At 39.1% G+C, this 16,132-nt stretch overlaps 1 protein-coding gene across 1 annotated transcript in view; it reads right to left on the bottom strand.

The window, feature by feature from the left end:
* LOC119400797 (putative aminopeptidase-2) overlaps window positions 1-16,132 on the bottom strand; it is a 119,488-nt gene that overhangs the window by 22,975 nt on the left and 80,381 nt on the right. Inside the window, exons 28-40 of the mRNA XM_037667744.2 lie at window positions 15,208-15,287; window positions 13,840-13,973; window positions 11,841-12,044; window positions 9,569-9,642; window positions 9,176-9,277; window positions 7,539-7,709; window positions 6,520-6,660; window positions 6,284-6,365; window positions 5,476-5,999; window positions 5,226-5,367; window positions 4,854-4,985; window positions 3,705-3,825; window positions 585-739 (exon numbers count right to left, since the gene is read on the bottom strand). Of these exons, the coding sequence (XP_037523672.2) occupies window positions 585-739; window positions 3,705-3,825; window positions 4,854-4,985; window positions 5,226-5,367; window positions 5,476-5,999; window positions 6,284-6,365; window positions 6,520-6,660; window positions 7,539-7,709; window positions 9,176-9,277; window positions 9,569-9,642; window positions 11,841-12,044; window positions 13,840-13,973; window positions 15,208-15,287 (2,062 nt within the window). The remainder of the gene's footprint in view (window positions 1-584; window positions 740-3,704; window positions 3,826-4,853; window positions 4,986-5,225; window positions 5,368-5,475; window positions 6,000-6,283; window positions 6,366-6,519; window positions 6,661-7,538; window positions 7,710-9,175; window positions 9,278-9,568; window positions 9,643-11,840; window positions 12,045-13,839; window positions 13,974-15,207; window positions 15,288-16,132) is intronic.

Genomic DNA, 16,132 nt, shown 5'->3' on the forward strand with positions numbered 1-16,132 from the left:
GTGATTTGCAGGCAGTCAGCTTACATTCCAATGTTGCATTTTTTAAAATTCGCTTTATGTAACCAAGTTTTCGAAGTGCTTTTGCAGAGATATGATTGATATGGGCGTGCCATTTTATGTTATGGGAAAAAATGACACCCAGATATTTGAACTCACTAACCTGGGACAAGTAACTACCAGTGGCATTGTAAGAGTAATTCAGCGGCTTCTTTTTGTTACCGAAAGTCATGGCGACTGTTTTGGTAAAATTCATTTTCATTTGCCACCTATCACTCCTTTATGCAAGTTAATCTATAGTTGGCTCACACATGCGCTACCACTACTATCAATATGCCAAGCCTCAACCATAGACACGTTTCTTCATTCCTGTGCAGTCCACACTGCCAGGGGCTGCCACATGCATGTGTTTGCTTTAAAGTGAGCTATGGGACATTTCGCATAATTGCATGAATAACTTAACTTGCCTGTGCGCATTATTCTGTAAAAGCAAATGTAAAGATAAATTGATTCAACTGTAGAAAACACCTTTACATGAAGACTATCCATTACATAGTTTCGAAATTTAATCATTGCGGTAAGCTTACCATGTGAGCGATTTCATGTGCAATGATACGACATATAGTCATGAGGTCAGAGGTTGATGATGTTGCCGGGTCATAGAGAAGCCGAGCCTCTCGAAATGTGATTAATCCCCAGTTTTCCATTGCTCCAGATGAAAAATCGGGAATGGCAATTAAATCTGTCCAAGGATAGAAAATGAGACACATCACAATACAGATTATCAGATGCAGAATGAAGCTAATACTAAAAATACCTTATCAACCCAATCAGAATTTGCTTACATCACCATTCCTTTTTTGGTTTGATTTATTTGTTTTATCTGCCAGTAAATTTTAATAGTGCTACATTTAGTTCACAGCCAGAGAAGACATACTTACACTTTGTGCAGGGACAGAGAATTACAGCAATACTATAACCAAAACAGCTTGAAGTCTGGTAAACAACTATAACAGAGTAATGAGCAAGTATCCTGCAACATCTTTCATAAAATGTCTGGGATGCACCCTGTGTAAAAGAGCATGTCCTCCTAAATATGCTCCAGCAAAATGATTCTGAATATGTTCTTTAATGAAGTTACTACTGGTAATCAAATTCTGCTGCTATCCTCATGATTAAATTATGAGCAGGTTTCCTGACAGCATATATAGAATTCCCATTTGGCTCATATGTCAATGAAAGTATTGACTGGTGTTCAAAAAGTGTTGCAGGACTAATTCAAGAGCTAAGGCACTACTTTTAGTGGTTTTCAAGATAACTTCCTGACATTTCAAGCACTGCAAAGAATAGGTCGGCAAAAAAATTGGAGGTCACTCAGACTCACCCAAGAAATATATTTTGCTCTGGAGGCTCACTCGGACTCAGACTCACTAAACTTTTCCTCAACTGGAGTCACCCGGACTCAGACTCACTAAACTTTTTCTCGACCAGACTCACTCAGATTCAAATTCACCAACATATTACTCAGCCGGACTCATTCAGACTCACGGCTTCACCTGCGCCTGGGTGAGCCTGAGTGAGTCGACTCATGAGTCCACTGGCGTAAAATTAACTTTTTCAATCATGGTGTGAATCCTCTTTAACGTCAATATATCACGTAATCGATGCTCTACCATACGACTTTTGATCTTGTACCTTCAGATTCGAGTTGTCATCATATATCATATATCATCATTACCATATATCAATCCAGTAAGGACATTTTTATGCAATACACAACTCACACGAAATATTTTTATTAAGAATTTCCCATGAAAGAGTTTCCAGGAGGAATTCATGGCACCCCTTCCCCTAACTCACACCTCTTATCAATAATAATAATAATAATAATAATAATAATAATAATAATAATAATAATAATAATAATAATAATAATAATAATAATAATAATAATAATAATAACATAATAATAATAATAATAATAATAATAATAATAATAATAATAATAATAATAATAATAATAATAATCAATCAATCAATCAATCAACCAATAATTTATTTAACGTGCCCAGGAACAACCGTAAGGTCTCTGTGCTGGCGCACGCAAAAAAAAAACAATAAAAATAAACAATACAATACAGACATTTTTCAGAAATAAAAAGAGCAAGAACACGTAGACAAAGAGAAATGAACACAAAAGGGGAGGAGTAAAATAAGACAACACGAGAAATATTGACGGGGCATAAAAAATTAGATTGCATATATACAACTATGTGGAAAGACTGAGAAGGGAAGACTTTGTACATTGTGCCACACTATGTCAAAACAGTGCAAAGCTCGGATAAAAACAATGATTGTGGGCTATGAAAAACGTCAAGATCAAGAAAATTAACATTATAGAGACTTTGTATTCTGTGAACGGTAGAGTGTTGGAAGAAGCAGGCGGGTACATGAAACGGTCTGTTCTCTCTGGTTAACTTACGCGGAATTCGAAAATTTACACAATTGAGAAGTACAGGGCAGGATATGATACCGTGGACTAGCTTGTAAAGAAATAAGAGATCAGAGCGATTTCGTCGGCAGTGAAGTGATGGCAGTGATAATAATTCAGCAGTATTTGAACGAGATCCAGAGTCATTTTTAGCAAAGCGATGGTTATATATGCTGAGGAATTTTTTCTGGACTTGTTCAATGGTGTTACCGCTGGATTGAGCAATGCCATTCCATATCACGGACGCATACTCAAGTTGCGGAAGACACATTGCCGTGTACAATTTGTGTAGGGCCATGGGAGACCTAATAATAATAATAATAATAATAATAATAATAATAATAATAATAATAATAATAATAATAATAATAATAATAATAATAATAATAATAATAATAACAATAATAATAATAAAATAAATATTGAGGTGGCGCATGAATGCTAGTGTGCAGAGATATGTGCGAATAGACTTGAGTGTTAACGTAAGCCGATATAAAGCTGATAGTAATACTGAAGATGAGTAGATAGGACCATAAGTTGGCAACAAAAGGTGGAGCTCACTCAGACTCCCTCAAGAAATAAATCTTGCGCTTAGGGCTCACTTGGACTCAGACTCACCAATATTTTCCTCAACTGAACTCACTCGGATTCAGACTCACTAAAATTTTCTTCAGCCGGACTCACTCGGACTCAAACTCACCAAAATATTACTCACCCGGCTTACTTAGACTCACAGCCCAATCTGAGTCCAAGTGAGTCGACTCGTGAGTGAGTTGGCCGACTTATGCTGCAAAGTTCACCACATGAAGTTATCAGGTAGAACATTACCACTGCGAATTTCATAGCGTAAAAGGTTTAAGAGGTTTGTTCCAACCTAGAAGACTTAATTATTGGCTTCTACAATGTAGAGCAAGGAAGAGTGAGGTACAAGAAACATTTATGTATTTCATTTTAAATTTTGAGGCTTTCAATGGCAATTATTTTATATCGATACACTGGGGCATTATGTGAGCAACAAGTTTCCAGTGCATTTCAACTGGTCTTCTGTTTTTCTTGGGTGTCTTCTTTGAAGAGCGTTAGAGTTGGAGGTGCAAGTAGCTTGGGTACCAAAGAATCAAAAGGAGATTCAGACGATGTTCTACTGTGGCCTGAGTGGCTTGTATAGTGCATGGAATCCAAGACAAGTAACTACATGTCTATCAGCTAGTAAACTCACCTAGTTTGGGCAATGGGTACTTTATTCCAAAATAATCCTCAAAGTAGGTGAGAATTTTCAATGCAGCTCCAAGTGCATAGTGAGCTTTGCCAATTTCTTCTTCTCTGGCATAGACTTTCACCTGTTAATAAAAGAAATATTTTTGATTACCCACAAGATGTAACAGTATTACTTTGAATGTCAGGTACTGCAACTGCCAGGCTGATTCAGTCCATGTTGCAATTTTTAACTCTCAAACTAATCATTTAGAATCCGGAGTGTCGGTAGAACCATGATATGTGCACCACACAGCCTTCTTCGGAAGGCACAGAGTATATAGCCGGTATACTTCTGTCAAAGGCTGTACATCTGTACAACCACAAACACTATAATAAAAGGGGAGGGAGCAGGTTAGAACCCAGACAAACGATCAAGCAAGCAGGCAACCAAGCATACACAAACACAGTGATTATAGCTTGAGCTACCAATTTGTGAGGTGACATTAGCCGCAAAATGAAAATGGGTAGGTTCAGCACAGCCTAACATTACGCTCAATCTGCTACAGTGACGTGCTACAACTAGGAATCTACTGCACATGTGCTGGGGTTTGGAATGGGTGTGCACAACAGCACATCACAGTAGTAACAGTTAGTTTATAGTACTGTTTAGCCCTGAACTAAAATGTCCTGACGGGAAAGTAACAGTCTGCTGGATGTCACGGTGGCATGCATTTGGGCGAGAAACACTTTTACAGTGCAGTGGAGCACGGACAGCACATAGGGTTGTTGTACCTAATGCCTCCTTCCCTGAATGAACAGGGCATTGATAATTAAGGTAATCTTCTCTCTGTCTGTGTTGAGCAAAGCTTTGCTTTTTGTCACATACATATTCATTCCAAACACCTTGTAGCTGGCTTCTCACAAAGTTCGGTTACTTGGTGGATACGAAAGCTAGCCACAATATAAATATATGCATGAAATTGTGGCAAATAATAATAATTAATTTTAAAATAGTTATACTTGAAGTCATGGTCTTGAGTATTGCAAAGGATGCTTTCTCAACCTGGTAAATGTACAAGAAGTGTTGCAATATTAATACAAATACAGAATTTAATTCAGACCAATTAAAGCACATATGTTAAAGCCCACAATGTAGAAGAATGTTTCTTACCTCTACTCCATTCAAGCTCTCTCCAGAAATGTTATGAAAGTCGCAAACGATCAAAGCAACTAAATAAGTTGTCATTTTTACGGTCTTCTGAAACTGCGTGACTTGTAGGCCTGTTGTTGTTATCTCTTTGCCCTGCATAAAACAAAAAAGAAAGACTTTAAATATCTCTGATGAGTGCATATTTATGTGGCACAGAAGAAAAGAGCTAGAGCAGCTAAACAAAATTATAAGTAGTGTTGTCCTGCTAGTACATGATTTCACTCTTGTGTTCCATTTAAGATTGATGTGCAATTTCTGCCTACACATGATTCTTATGCAATGGAGCTTCTTTACACATATAATGTTCTTGTTATATTGCAGTTTATTTCTCACCATGACTGGCATATTGGAGAGAGCGATGTACTCAGGATCATGGATTATCTTGATGCTGAATGTTGCTTTAAATCTCGGTTCATCAAAGCAAGGAAATGCCTTCCTAGCATCTGTGGGTTCAAACTGTGTGGTTGCAAGGTACCTGTAACAAAAATATGTTTATGTACTACAGCCAGACTATGGCTTTCACAGCAGCAACAAATAAAATTACAACAGAGTTTAAGAAGGCCATGTTGGCTTTGCTGTTAACCTTGTTTCATTCGTTCCAACAGGGTAACTGCTAAGGTAGAATCCCCGCAGGTCTCTGGACAAAACACCTTTGAACTCGTAATGCAAGCTGTAAATTCCAACATCAGCAATATTTCCCAACTGCATCACGTAAAATTCATTTGGTTCATGAACAAACGTGCCGGATAGGGGAACCATCATCTTTGTTGACTCATCTGTCATGAAAGCAGATGTGATGCTGAGATTCCTGGCATGTACGTGAACACTCCTGACAGGTTTGAGAAGCTCCACTTGAATATCCACTTGGCCCTGAAATGTCTGCAAGTCCAAGAAGGGCTGGATCTGAAGGTCATAGTGCACAGGCATGACATGAGCTGGGAGTCGCAGGTTTTCCCAAGGCACATATTGGTAGTTCTTCACCCAGGTCAGCACTGCTGTCGCAAAGAAGTTCCGCCAGCGAATATTTGCTCTCACTGTCTCAAGCACCTGGAGGCTAGTTCGCTTTCCTTTGCCCCCTTCAGGATATTCTTCGAAAAACTGCTCAACCTGAAAAGGACATACAGCACCATATATAAATGTTATCAAAAGACAAAATGAGAAGTCTTTTACCCTGACATACCGTCTTTATTAAGGTGGACCGTTCCTACATTCAGTACCAACAAGCTTATATTGAACAACAACAGCCATCTGTCGTTCAATATTAGCTGAGCTTCTAACCACTAATTTTGTCATACAGTAGGAAATCCTAGCAAGAGAGCTACTTGTAGAATAAACATTCTGTTTGGAACAAATTGCAAAACCTTTTTGCTGGTTATTTTTTCAATACTTGCCTTTTGAAGTTGTTCTTGTGTTGTGAAGTGTTTGCAAACAGAAAACACCACTGCTCCCAGCTGTCTTTCATCAGAGGAGTACCTGATAAAATAAAACACAAGTACGTCTTATTATTTAGATTTAAGAACTTGAAAACACAAATGGTCAAAAATTCCAAATAAAACTTCTTAGCAGTGCTGTTATTTCCCTTAAAAAAAAAGACAGTAGGCCAGCAATTTGTAAAAGGGCTTTTTACCTTGATGCAAGAAGCTCCCAATTGTTCCTTATAAAATCCCAAGCTAAGGGGAGGCCAATGTCTCTGGTTGCAAGGTGTTCGATGAGGACAGTAAAGTCTGCTCTCTTGATGACAGAGTCATCAAGGGACAATGTTAGAAGCCTAGAACAGTGGAGAAAGTAAGGTATGAGGTAATTTTCTTTCTGCTATCACTATTTACTAGAAACGCTGATGCCTGTTAGGGAGCACTGCAATCACGGCGCACAAGCAGGCATGTCACTTGGTATTTTTTCTTATTTCATGAGTATCTGTGGTAAGCAGGAAAATACTAACTCTTAATAGATGCAAAATTAGAAACTGTCCAATCGGACGTTTTTCAAACTGATCTCCAACTTTCTAATGGAAACTTTTTGCCAAGCTTCATTGCTTCAAAGGTTGGTTAATTATTCTTGCATAATTAAGCAATTAAGCAGAACACAAAAAAATAGTTTAGCTTACTCCATACAATAGTCAGCAACATGCATTTGGCAATGTTATCATAGAGTGCGTCGGCATATTTTAAAACTCTGGCTAAAGTTAGCTGGGGCACTTTGTATAATTGTATGTATTATGACACAACCCTCAAGTTATAAACAGTGCTCAGAGTATGCAAAACATACAATGCACATGTACCAGTAACTCCAACTAACAGTACACCGCGGAAGAGCAGTGATTACGGTGCTTGGCTGCTGACCCGAAAGTCGTGGGTTTGATCCCGGCCACGGCAGTCGCATTTCGATGGAAGTGAAATTCTAGAGGCCCGTGTACTTTGTGATGTCAGAGCATGCTAAAGAACACTAGATGGTCAAAATTTATGCAGCCCTCCACTACGGCATGCCTCATGATCATATCGTGGTTTTGGCATGTAAAAACCCACGTATTATTATTATTACAACCAACAGTCATATGTATTCTCATGTCTATTATTTAGCAAAACATGCTTATTATTTAGCACAAGCGCTGGCTAGAATGTCCTACCTCGAAAAGCAAGAATTAGGTACCTTTCTATGACAGTTTTGTTATCAATGCTTGCCAGTCCTTTTATGAGGCTTTTCCGTTCTGCTGGCAGTGCCTCATTTTGATATCTTAAGTACATGGCCTCCCATATTGTTTCATTTTCACTTGCAGTCATTCCCCAGATATACACGAGCTCCCGAAGGTTTGGTGGGATCCTAGAGAAAGACAGCAGGACAAGTTGTACATACAGCCTTCACTCATGCAACATATAAAATTTATTGGCACCTGTATTGAAATGTGAAGTTCATCACATTCCACCATTTGTGTATAGAAAGGAATGCAAAGATTCAACAGCTTGTACTGTCCCTGTAAAAGGGCCCAGTTATCTCAGTTTACAAAAATGTGCTCTGTACAAATGATTTTGAACACTTATTAAATGTCGACAATAACAGACAAGCAGGTTTCGGAGTGACAGCATTTCGAAGCAACTGAGCTCACTATGCACTCACTACTGCAATGTACATATATCCACTGTAGTACATCTTTTTTTCTATATATTTTATTATTTTTTCACATGCCACATACCCTTGCCACTTCTAGAGGTGAGTTCTCACAACTGGTGTCATGTAGAGATTCCCACTTCAGCAAAGGTACTTCACACAGTCACTGAGTTTAAGGCATTGAGGCTAAAATCCTGTGCTACACTGAATGCTTGTAGGGAGATGTTGATGCATGCATAATCATCACATGCACCTTCTGTGCTGTGGCTCTAGTTAATCTCTACCAGGGGGACACTGGTAAGAATGCACATTTCTTCTGGCACAGTAGAGGTTTCTGCAGAGGGACCACATGCCAGAATACACAACAATGCACCTCAGTTTTCTGACAAGGACAACCCATACTGCTGCAATGAAGAAGTGTTGATTTATTTAATCAGCCAATATATTGTGATGATCAACTTATCAGTATGTGGAGAATTTTGATGCCATGAAAATGGAGCTGACATCACCTCAACACTTTGTACATATTGCACAAACAAAAGAGCTAGCAGAAATATACCGAAACAAAAAAAAGCTTCGCAGGAAGATGGAGACTTGAATGATAAGCAGTGGCATGACAAAGGCAAGTCAATGAGCCAAATGTTGGCTCCAGAGACATCTCCTGTTAGGTCACTGTTGACCACAGCAAAAATATACTTTCAGAAGAATTTTTAATGTCCTGGAAGTGCAGCTGGCATCACTTTGATCTGTTAAGGAAACAAGTGTTGGAACAAAGTGGACACTATTTCGTTATATTTAGTGGTCTTACCACAACATGCAGCGTGGCAGTGTTTGGTGGATATCCATTCAAAATAAACTCTCCACACACTGCATTTGTTCATTTAAAATGTCCAAACCTATTTAGAGTCCCTCTAATTTAATGCAACATGAGTTTACAGACTACTTAAATGTAACTAGGACGAACACAGAACCTCCAGTCAACATTCACTCAGCACCGTTCCTCAGAGATGGCAGTGCATGCATTAATGAACATATGCTGCTGTTTGTGGACACCTGTTTAAGAACAAACATGAACTATGAGCCTAGTGTCCATGATGCACTCTTCTTTGTGAATCTGTGCTTATTCTGGTAGGTTCTCGGTCAACTAGTTAAAACACAGTATATATGGCACTTGTACATACGTAGCACCTGCAAACCAGGCATCCAACAGCTCTCCAGCATGTCTCAGGCAAACCTTTTCCCCACTGAAGCAAGATAAGTGTAGAACCACTTCACGTGCTCGTCTATGAATTGCAAAAGGGAGAAAAAAGACATAAAAATTAAAACAATTATTCAGCAAAATTTAACTAAGCCATTTAGTCACTTAGTTTTCTCTTATCAAAACAATATCATCACTACAACAATCCTTCATGCTACAGCGCGTGATGGTGTTGAGTATCACATATTGCCTTTGAAGAAATCGTAATTGCTTATAACTCTGAACTATAGAACTGGAAACAGACTTACAAGTGACTACAGCAAAAATAAAAATGTGCTAAGGAAAGTGAAAATAGAACACAGTTCCTTGAACTTACTTTGTCAAGTGATCACCTCTGTCCCTCCACATGAGTTCTTCGAAAGCTTCTTCCATTATGTATCTCACATATTCCTGTTAGGAATGTAAGCAGACCACAGTGGTGTTTCAATGTGCTCATATCACATAACAAGTATAGTGACATGTGGCACAGAGGCATTGTTGATGGTTTATGATACTGCCCTAAATTTGTACAGCAAAAGGATCATCGCTACTTACCCACACAAGTAATTTAGTATAGAGGACGTTGTTACATTGTCCCTTTTTTTTTGTGAGACCGCAGCTGTTTCAACTATGGAGGGTTGTCGTTTGAAAGCGCAGTGTTTGTGCAAGGGCAGGGCCGACAGCATGGTTGGTCGTGCTTTGTCTGTATTGCCCGGCAAAGCAGTGTTGATGAGACTCAAGAAGCTTGGCCTGGTGAGTCGTGCCTCAGCCAGGCTATATTTTCTTGGAGTGCTTGGTGTGCCGATTATCATAGGATTGTCTGGCAGGCTGTGTCTTGACTGTCCTGTGAGTGAGCTCCCCTCAACAACTCTTTGAGAGCAACCAGCGTTTCCCTTTTTGAAGAGGTTTCCCTTCGGCGAAAACAGGGGTGTGGCCAGTGAAGGGGGCAATACCTCCACTCCATTGTACGCCACAACTCGTTGAGAGCAATGAGCGTTCCCTTTTTAAAAAAAAGGCTATCACTTGAGCGTTCATGCAGTTATTTATTTTTATGTATCAACATTTACTAGCCACTGGTGTTGGTAACAAACAAAATTTTGAACAAACATGACGATGCTCACAAGTTTGACGGCAATAACACTTGGTAACCACTGATCCAACATATCAGCCTTACACTCAAGTAATATTAACAATGTGCGCTACATATATGTGTACACATGCAAGTACAAAGAAAAATTCTTTCTTTACCTTTCCTTTGTTAGAGCTTGGTGCACATGATCTGTTAATTTTAATGTGATAAAGAGAGTTACATTTTTCAATGAACTAGCAAGAGCCTGGATAACCTATGGGTCTACAAAGTACAACCTAGATAATTTCTGGAGTTTTATGTGCCCAAAACGACAATATGATTATGAGGTGTGCTGCAGCGGGGGTCTCCAGATTAATTCTGACCTTTAACATGTAAGTAAATATAGGTGCACAGGTGTTCCTGCATGTCACCCCAATTAAAACGTGCCCACCGTGGCTGGGAATCGAAAACGTACAACATGAAATGTGGACTCTTTCACAGACTCTGTGGCATAAAGCAAGTGTTTCTATGAAGATCTAAGGTAATATTTAAAAATGGTCATTTTGATATATAAGAGTGGTTGTGTTGGAGAGGTGCTATCAGTGTTGACGACCACACGGTGATGGGTGATACATGGTAATTAGTTCGTAATTACCTTTAAGCTATTAGGTGCAGCAGCCTCACAGTAATTAGGAAATTGAAGTAAGACCTATGCAAAAGCCTTATTTGCTTTTGGATAAGGAAAAATGTGACTACCCACAGAACTGCAGCAAGATGAAACAGGGCATGCTGAAACTAGGCACTAACATGTACATGCGGTCGCAAACCTCGGAGCAACGTTGCTGCTGACATCATCAATTGGTGGGCCCGCCGGTATCGAGTGGAGTGTGGAGTAGAAAACACTAGGAGGGAGTATCATGTGACAATCACGAAGCCTAGTCATAAAAAATTTAAGGGAGCACTCTCCACCAAATTATAAAGAGGTTTATTAGCGGCGACGATACTCGACGATACAGCGACAGTCAAGGCGGGGCCGACTCTTTTGTTTGTTTGCTAGAAATATGCCCTGGCCACATGATATGCAAGCATTACTATTGGTCAGCTCGTTTTGGCTGTGTCTGCTGTGGATGCTGTGGGGGCTTAATCCTATCCAAGAGACACTATGCACTGGGTTCCAGAGAGCAGGAAGGACGGCGTCAGAGGAGGTTGGCTTGCCAAGGCTAGCGGAATCACGTGATGCTCCCTCTTATTCCTTTTGCCTGTCGCTCAGTGACGTGATCAGCAACATCATCTCGAGAGGTGCAGCCACATATGCAATTCATCATGCCGCTGTTCCATGGTTACTGTAACTTTTCTAGACCCAAAAGCTGATATGGCATTGTGATGTCCGTTGCAAACAAAAAATTGCTAGACCGCATTTAAAGGACGCTTCAGAAAGCTTTGTGAATGGGCTGAGTGTATTTTTAATTAAAAATATTGGGAAAAATACACACCTGCATGCATTTGCTTCTGTGAATTAAATGAATAATTTGGTACTCACCAGAAAAAGGACCTTTTCTGGATGCCCCCTGAGACACATTGCAATGTGCTGGAAGACCCTTGATGCCACCATAAGAGGTATGAAATGTCGCTCACGTCGGAGGTACTTGGTGAGCTCCATTGCAGATGAATAAGGTGTCATGCCAGCTCGTGCTAGTAAAAATGTTTCCAGAAGCAGCTCCGCACGGTCAGAAGCAGACAATTGCTATAATGGCAAACAGGCAAGTCAAGAATTTCATAATGGCACTAGTAATCGGGAAATGCTTGCATGGTTATCAATATCATAATACAAGCTAGGACGGCACATTCCAGCTTTTCTTACTTGCATGCGGCAGTAGTGTTAATGTGCAAGGCAGACCGAGGCGTAAGTGTTTCAATTTGTGAGATGATTGCCTTTAGCAGACCTTCTGACCAGATTATGCGGTAACAGAAATGTAGCAGCTATGCCGCAGCTGGGACCCTCGGAATTCCCTTGCTCTCTCTGTATGGCAGGGTGCATTCTTAACATTTTGACAATGTACAGTATAATTTTGAACTTGTTAAGCTCATAATATAAGCAGACAATTTGCATTGTATAAGAAAGCTGGCTAAAGCTTACCAAGTCCCTTTTGCCTCCTGAATCATAAATTTGACGTCTACGCTATACAAATACTAGCACAAAATTTAGAAACGTTTAGAATTGGCAACCTAAGTGCTTAGAGGATCCAAGACAAAAAGTTGGCTACCATTGCACACATTCATAATCCAAGGCAATTTCCAGGCTGGGCTTTATTTGAGATAAAAAAATAAATGAAACATAGAATAAATATCAAACAAATTTGGCTTGTTCTCACAAAGTATGAGAATTAATGAAGTATCAAAAGGAGAGTGAAGATGACCTTTTATAAAAATCATTGTGTACATGTTGGCTTGTCATCACCTGCACTTTGGTCACAGCTAAGAAAGTGATCTAGTGCAATGCTGGCAACAAGCAGCATATGTTCGTAGAACTTTCTCTTCCTGCATGCATGGAATCAACAAACATTGCATATCAACATGCATCTTTTACATGATTGGTCTATACTCTCTTGGCTTCATATGATGAAAAGAAGTAATGACATTTTAAAAATATTTTTAAATGGTAATACGTATTGATGTTGGCATTTTGTAGTTGTTTAAATAACATGTACTAGTACTCTTTCTTCCGTCCATTTAGGAAACTTTCTGTGATTTTGTTTTCACAGAGCTTCTTATTTATGTATTATGGTGTGCTGAACCAAACACATAACCCACGACTACAAGTGCTTACTGCAATTATAAGTTTCTCTTTGTCCTCCATACTGGAGAACAGCCAACTATGTAGAACTTGGAGATGCAAAGCTTTGTCCAACATTTCTAAAACTGTACTTATTATTGCCAAGAATATAACAGCCACTTCACGTGTGTTACTCACTTACTTACAAACATCTCTCTTAAAGTCCCTTTCTCTCTTTTCATCACAATCGACTTCAGTTTATTCATATTCACTTTTTTTTTAGCATTAAAGGGATCCAACAGAAACCTGCTGTCAAGCCTTTATTTATTGGGAAATGATTGCGTGTTATCTGTTGTGAAATCCGATCAATCCTAAAATTTCATGCTCAAAATGCAGCACTCTTAACGTCATTGACTTCATGGTGTGGTCATATATTTCAGTCCTTTTCGTGCAGAAAACCCTCCAGTATTTCCAGGCTAAATTTTCATTTACTTTACAACATAGTACAATTCTTTTTCATTAATAAACAACTCACTAGGCTTTGCCAGATGTGACTAAAATGTACAACATTGCAGAGAAAGTGTGCATAAGATTTATGGTGAAGTCCACATGTTTTTTTCTTTTCAAGCATAAACCTTATGAGGCAAGTGCATGCGTATGTGCTGAAATAATATACTAATAAATATGTACTTAACATTCCTCATTTAGCATCCAATTAAACAATTCTCACTTTCCGCAAACGAGAAGAATGACACAAGGAACTCACTGTTTGATTCTCCAGTAGAAGTCGAGAGAACGTTTTTAGTTCACTGTCATCATATTTCACAAGATAGTATCCCTTGAATTCACTGTTAAACTTTACCCATGAGCTGTCTTTACTGATGGGTAGACTAATGATTTCTGTAAAGGTAGAAAGAGACAGAGTTGGGACATAATTTTTATTAGGTGGGTGCACTAGTTGGACATACTACATTTGTGCTTTTAATTGCCTCATGTTGGTCATCGCCTGACCATAAGCACAAAGAGGAATTCATTTTTGTTTGCAGGGAGGCCTATGAAACATTTTTGTGCCTGAATCCTTCCCATTCTTCAGGTTAAAAGGCCCTTCACCATGCCTGGGAATTGAAAACCGGCAAAAAAGGTGCGTAGAATAATGCTGTGATAACCGTGTCTGGAAAATATTAAGGCTATATAGGCAGCAAAAACATCTAAAAGTTAAAACAAAACTCATGCCCCCTTCCTCTTTAAGAAGTCTCTTTATCTGCCAACACAGATGATGTCACAGGAGTAGCACCTGCAGCGCATAAGCAGCCAGCAACAGTGCAAGCAGCTTCCAGACTTTTGCAAAATGCAGAGTACGCACCTCTAAACCTCTAAAGATGCACTGTCAAGATTATTATTTTTTTTAAATTGAGATGAGGGTTGCAGTGTAATTATCCCACGGGCTCTCAGCTCAGGTATGGGTGAAGAATAGGAAGGAATAATGCTTGTGGGCACTGACCAAGACAATGGTGAGAGAGAGCCCCTTGTGTGGGAGGAGTAGCTTGCCTTCTTGTGCCATGACCTCACAATGTTCCTTTTTCTGTTTCCTTTGGTATTGCTAAACCATTTACAAGTATTCTTGCAGAAGAACACACCCTGGACAATTCTTTGCAACCTCCAATGTATAGCATAACCAAAATTTGTAATGGCCCTTGGTGAAGGGTACCTTAACAGCACGTTTAGGTGACAAACCCCCACTAGTTATAAACAATAACATATTAGTATAAAACTGCAGGCACTTGTAAATGCTGCTCTCTGACAGAGACTGTTTAGAGCAACGCAATTTGCAGAAGTTTATCGAACATATGATGCATAGAAGAGCATTAAATGCTTGTGGCGCACATAGTAGTTGCATGCCAAAAGATACTTTGGGTATCCTGAAATGTGAAAATTCTTAATGCAACTGGCTATGTAGAAAAGACTACTGACATTTCTGTAAAGAGAGGAAGAGACAGGGTTGGTTGGTCATTTTTCATTAGATGAACATAGCAGTTAAACATGTATTCATTTTTTTTGTGTGCCAAGAAACAACGCATCAATTGTGCTACAGGATTTAAAAAGAGGGCAAGAAAAAAAAAAGAAAGACACCTGCCTGGTTTCTTAGTCTTCAGCCAGTGAAGTCCTTCATTTCCTTCAGAAGTCTTATAGCTCAAAGGGATTTCCCAAGTATACCTGAATATGTAATGGACAGTAGAAATTAAGAGCATAATTTTGTAGCAATTGTACACACTCATGCCCATGGACACATAGTGCTTTTAAAGTAAAACTCCCCTTCTTCACACCCCCAATAGGCTGTCATAAGAAATAAACACTTATCACAGTAAAAGTGTGAATAATTTGTATGAAAATGCCACACCAGCTATACACACGTTACACAAAAAGGTACTTCATGGACTCTGCCAGAAAATTTTTGTAAACAGTGGGGGTCTGCAAATATACTGGTTCACAAAAATTTTAAACATACATTTCTTAATTTTGAGATTGCGGTATCCTGTATGTATATATTAAGAGCATGATGACAACCTTATTCTAAATTTTGTTTTATTCTTCTACAGCACTTGTGCTGCAAGATATTCGCAGTCAGAATTAACACTCAGTATGTGTATTTTACATAAAATATGGCAGCCTTGATGGAAAGACAACCCTTCAGGGTGACATAGCTTAATGTATAGTATAGCATGCCACTCTAGAAACTTCACAAAGCTGATGACAGCTGATTTCATAATATAAGGCAGCTATGCAGTCCTGAGCAACTTTTAGATGACAGGAGTACTGTTACTGGAGCACATAATATTTGTAGTGAACCAGGACTATACTGTTGACAGTTCATGCTCTTGCAGCACTTTCATAGAAACCACAGAAACAAGAACTGTGAAGTTGCAAAGTTCTGCAGCCTGGGTGATATGGAAAAAAAAAAGATCGCACAGACTGGAGTGACTGAGACTGCACAAAGCATCTCATTTGTTATGCATCCCTTCACATGACCAAGGTTGCACAACATAATTAATGCTAGAGAA

This window comes from Rhipicephalus sanguineus, chromosome 1 (assembly GCF_013339695.2).
Source record: "Rhipicephalus sanguineus isolate Rsan-2018 chromosome 1, BIME_Rsan_1.4, whole genome shotgun sequence".
Lineage (NCBI taxonomy): Eukaryota > Metazoa > Arthropoda > Arachnida > Ixodida > Ixodidae > Rhipicephalus > Rhipicephalus sanguineus.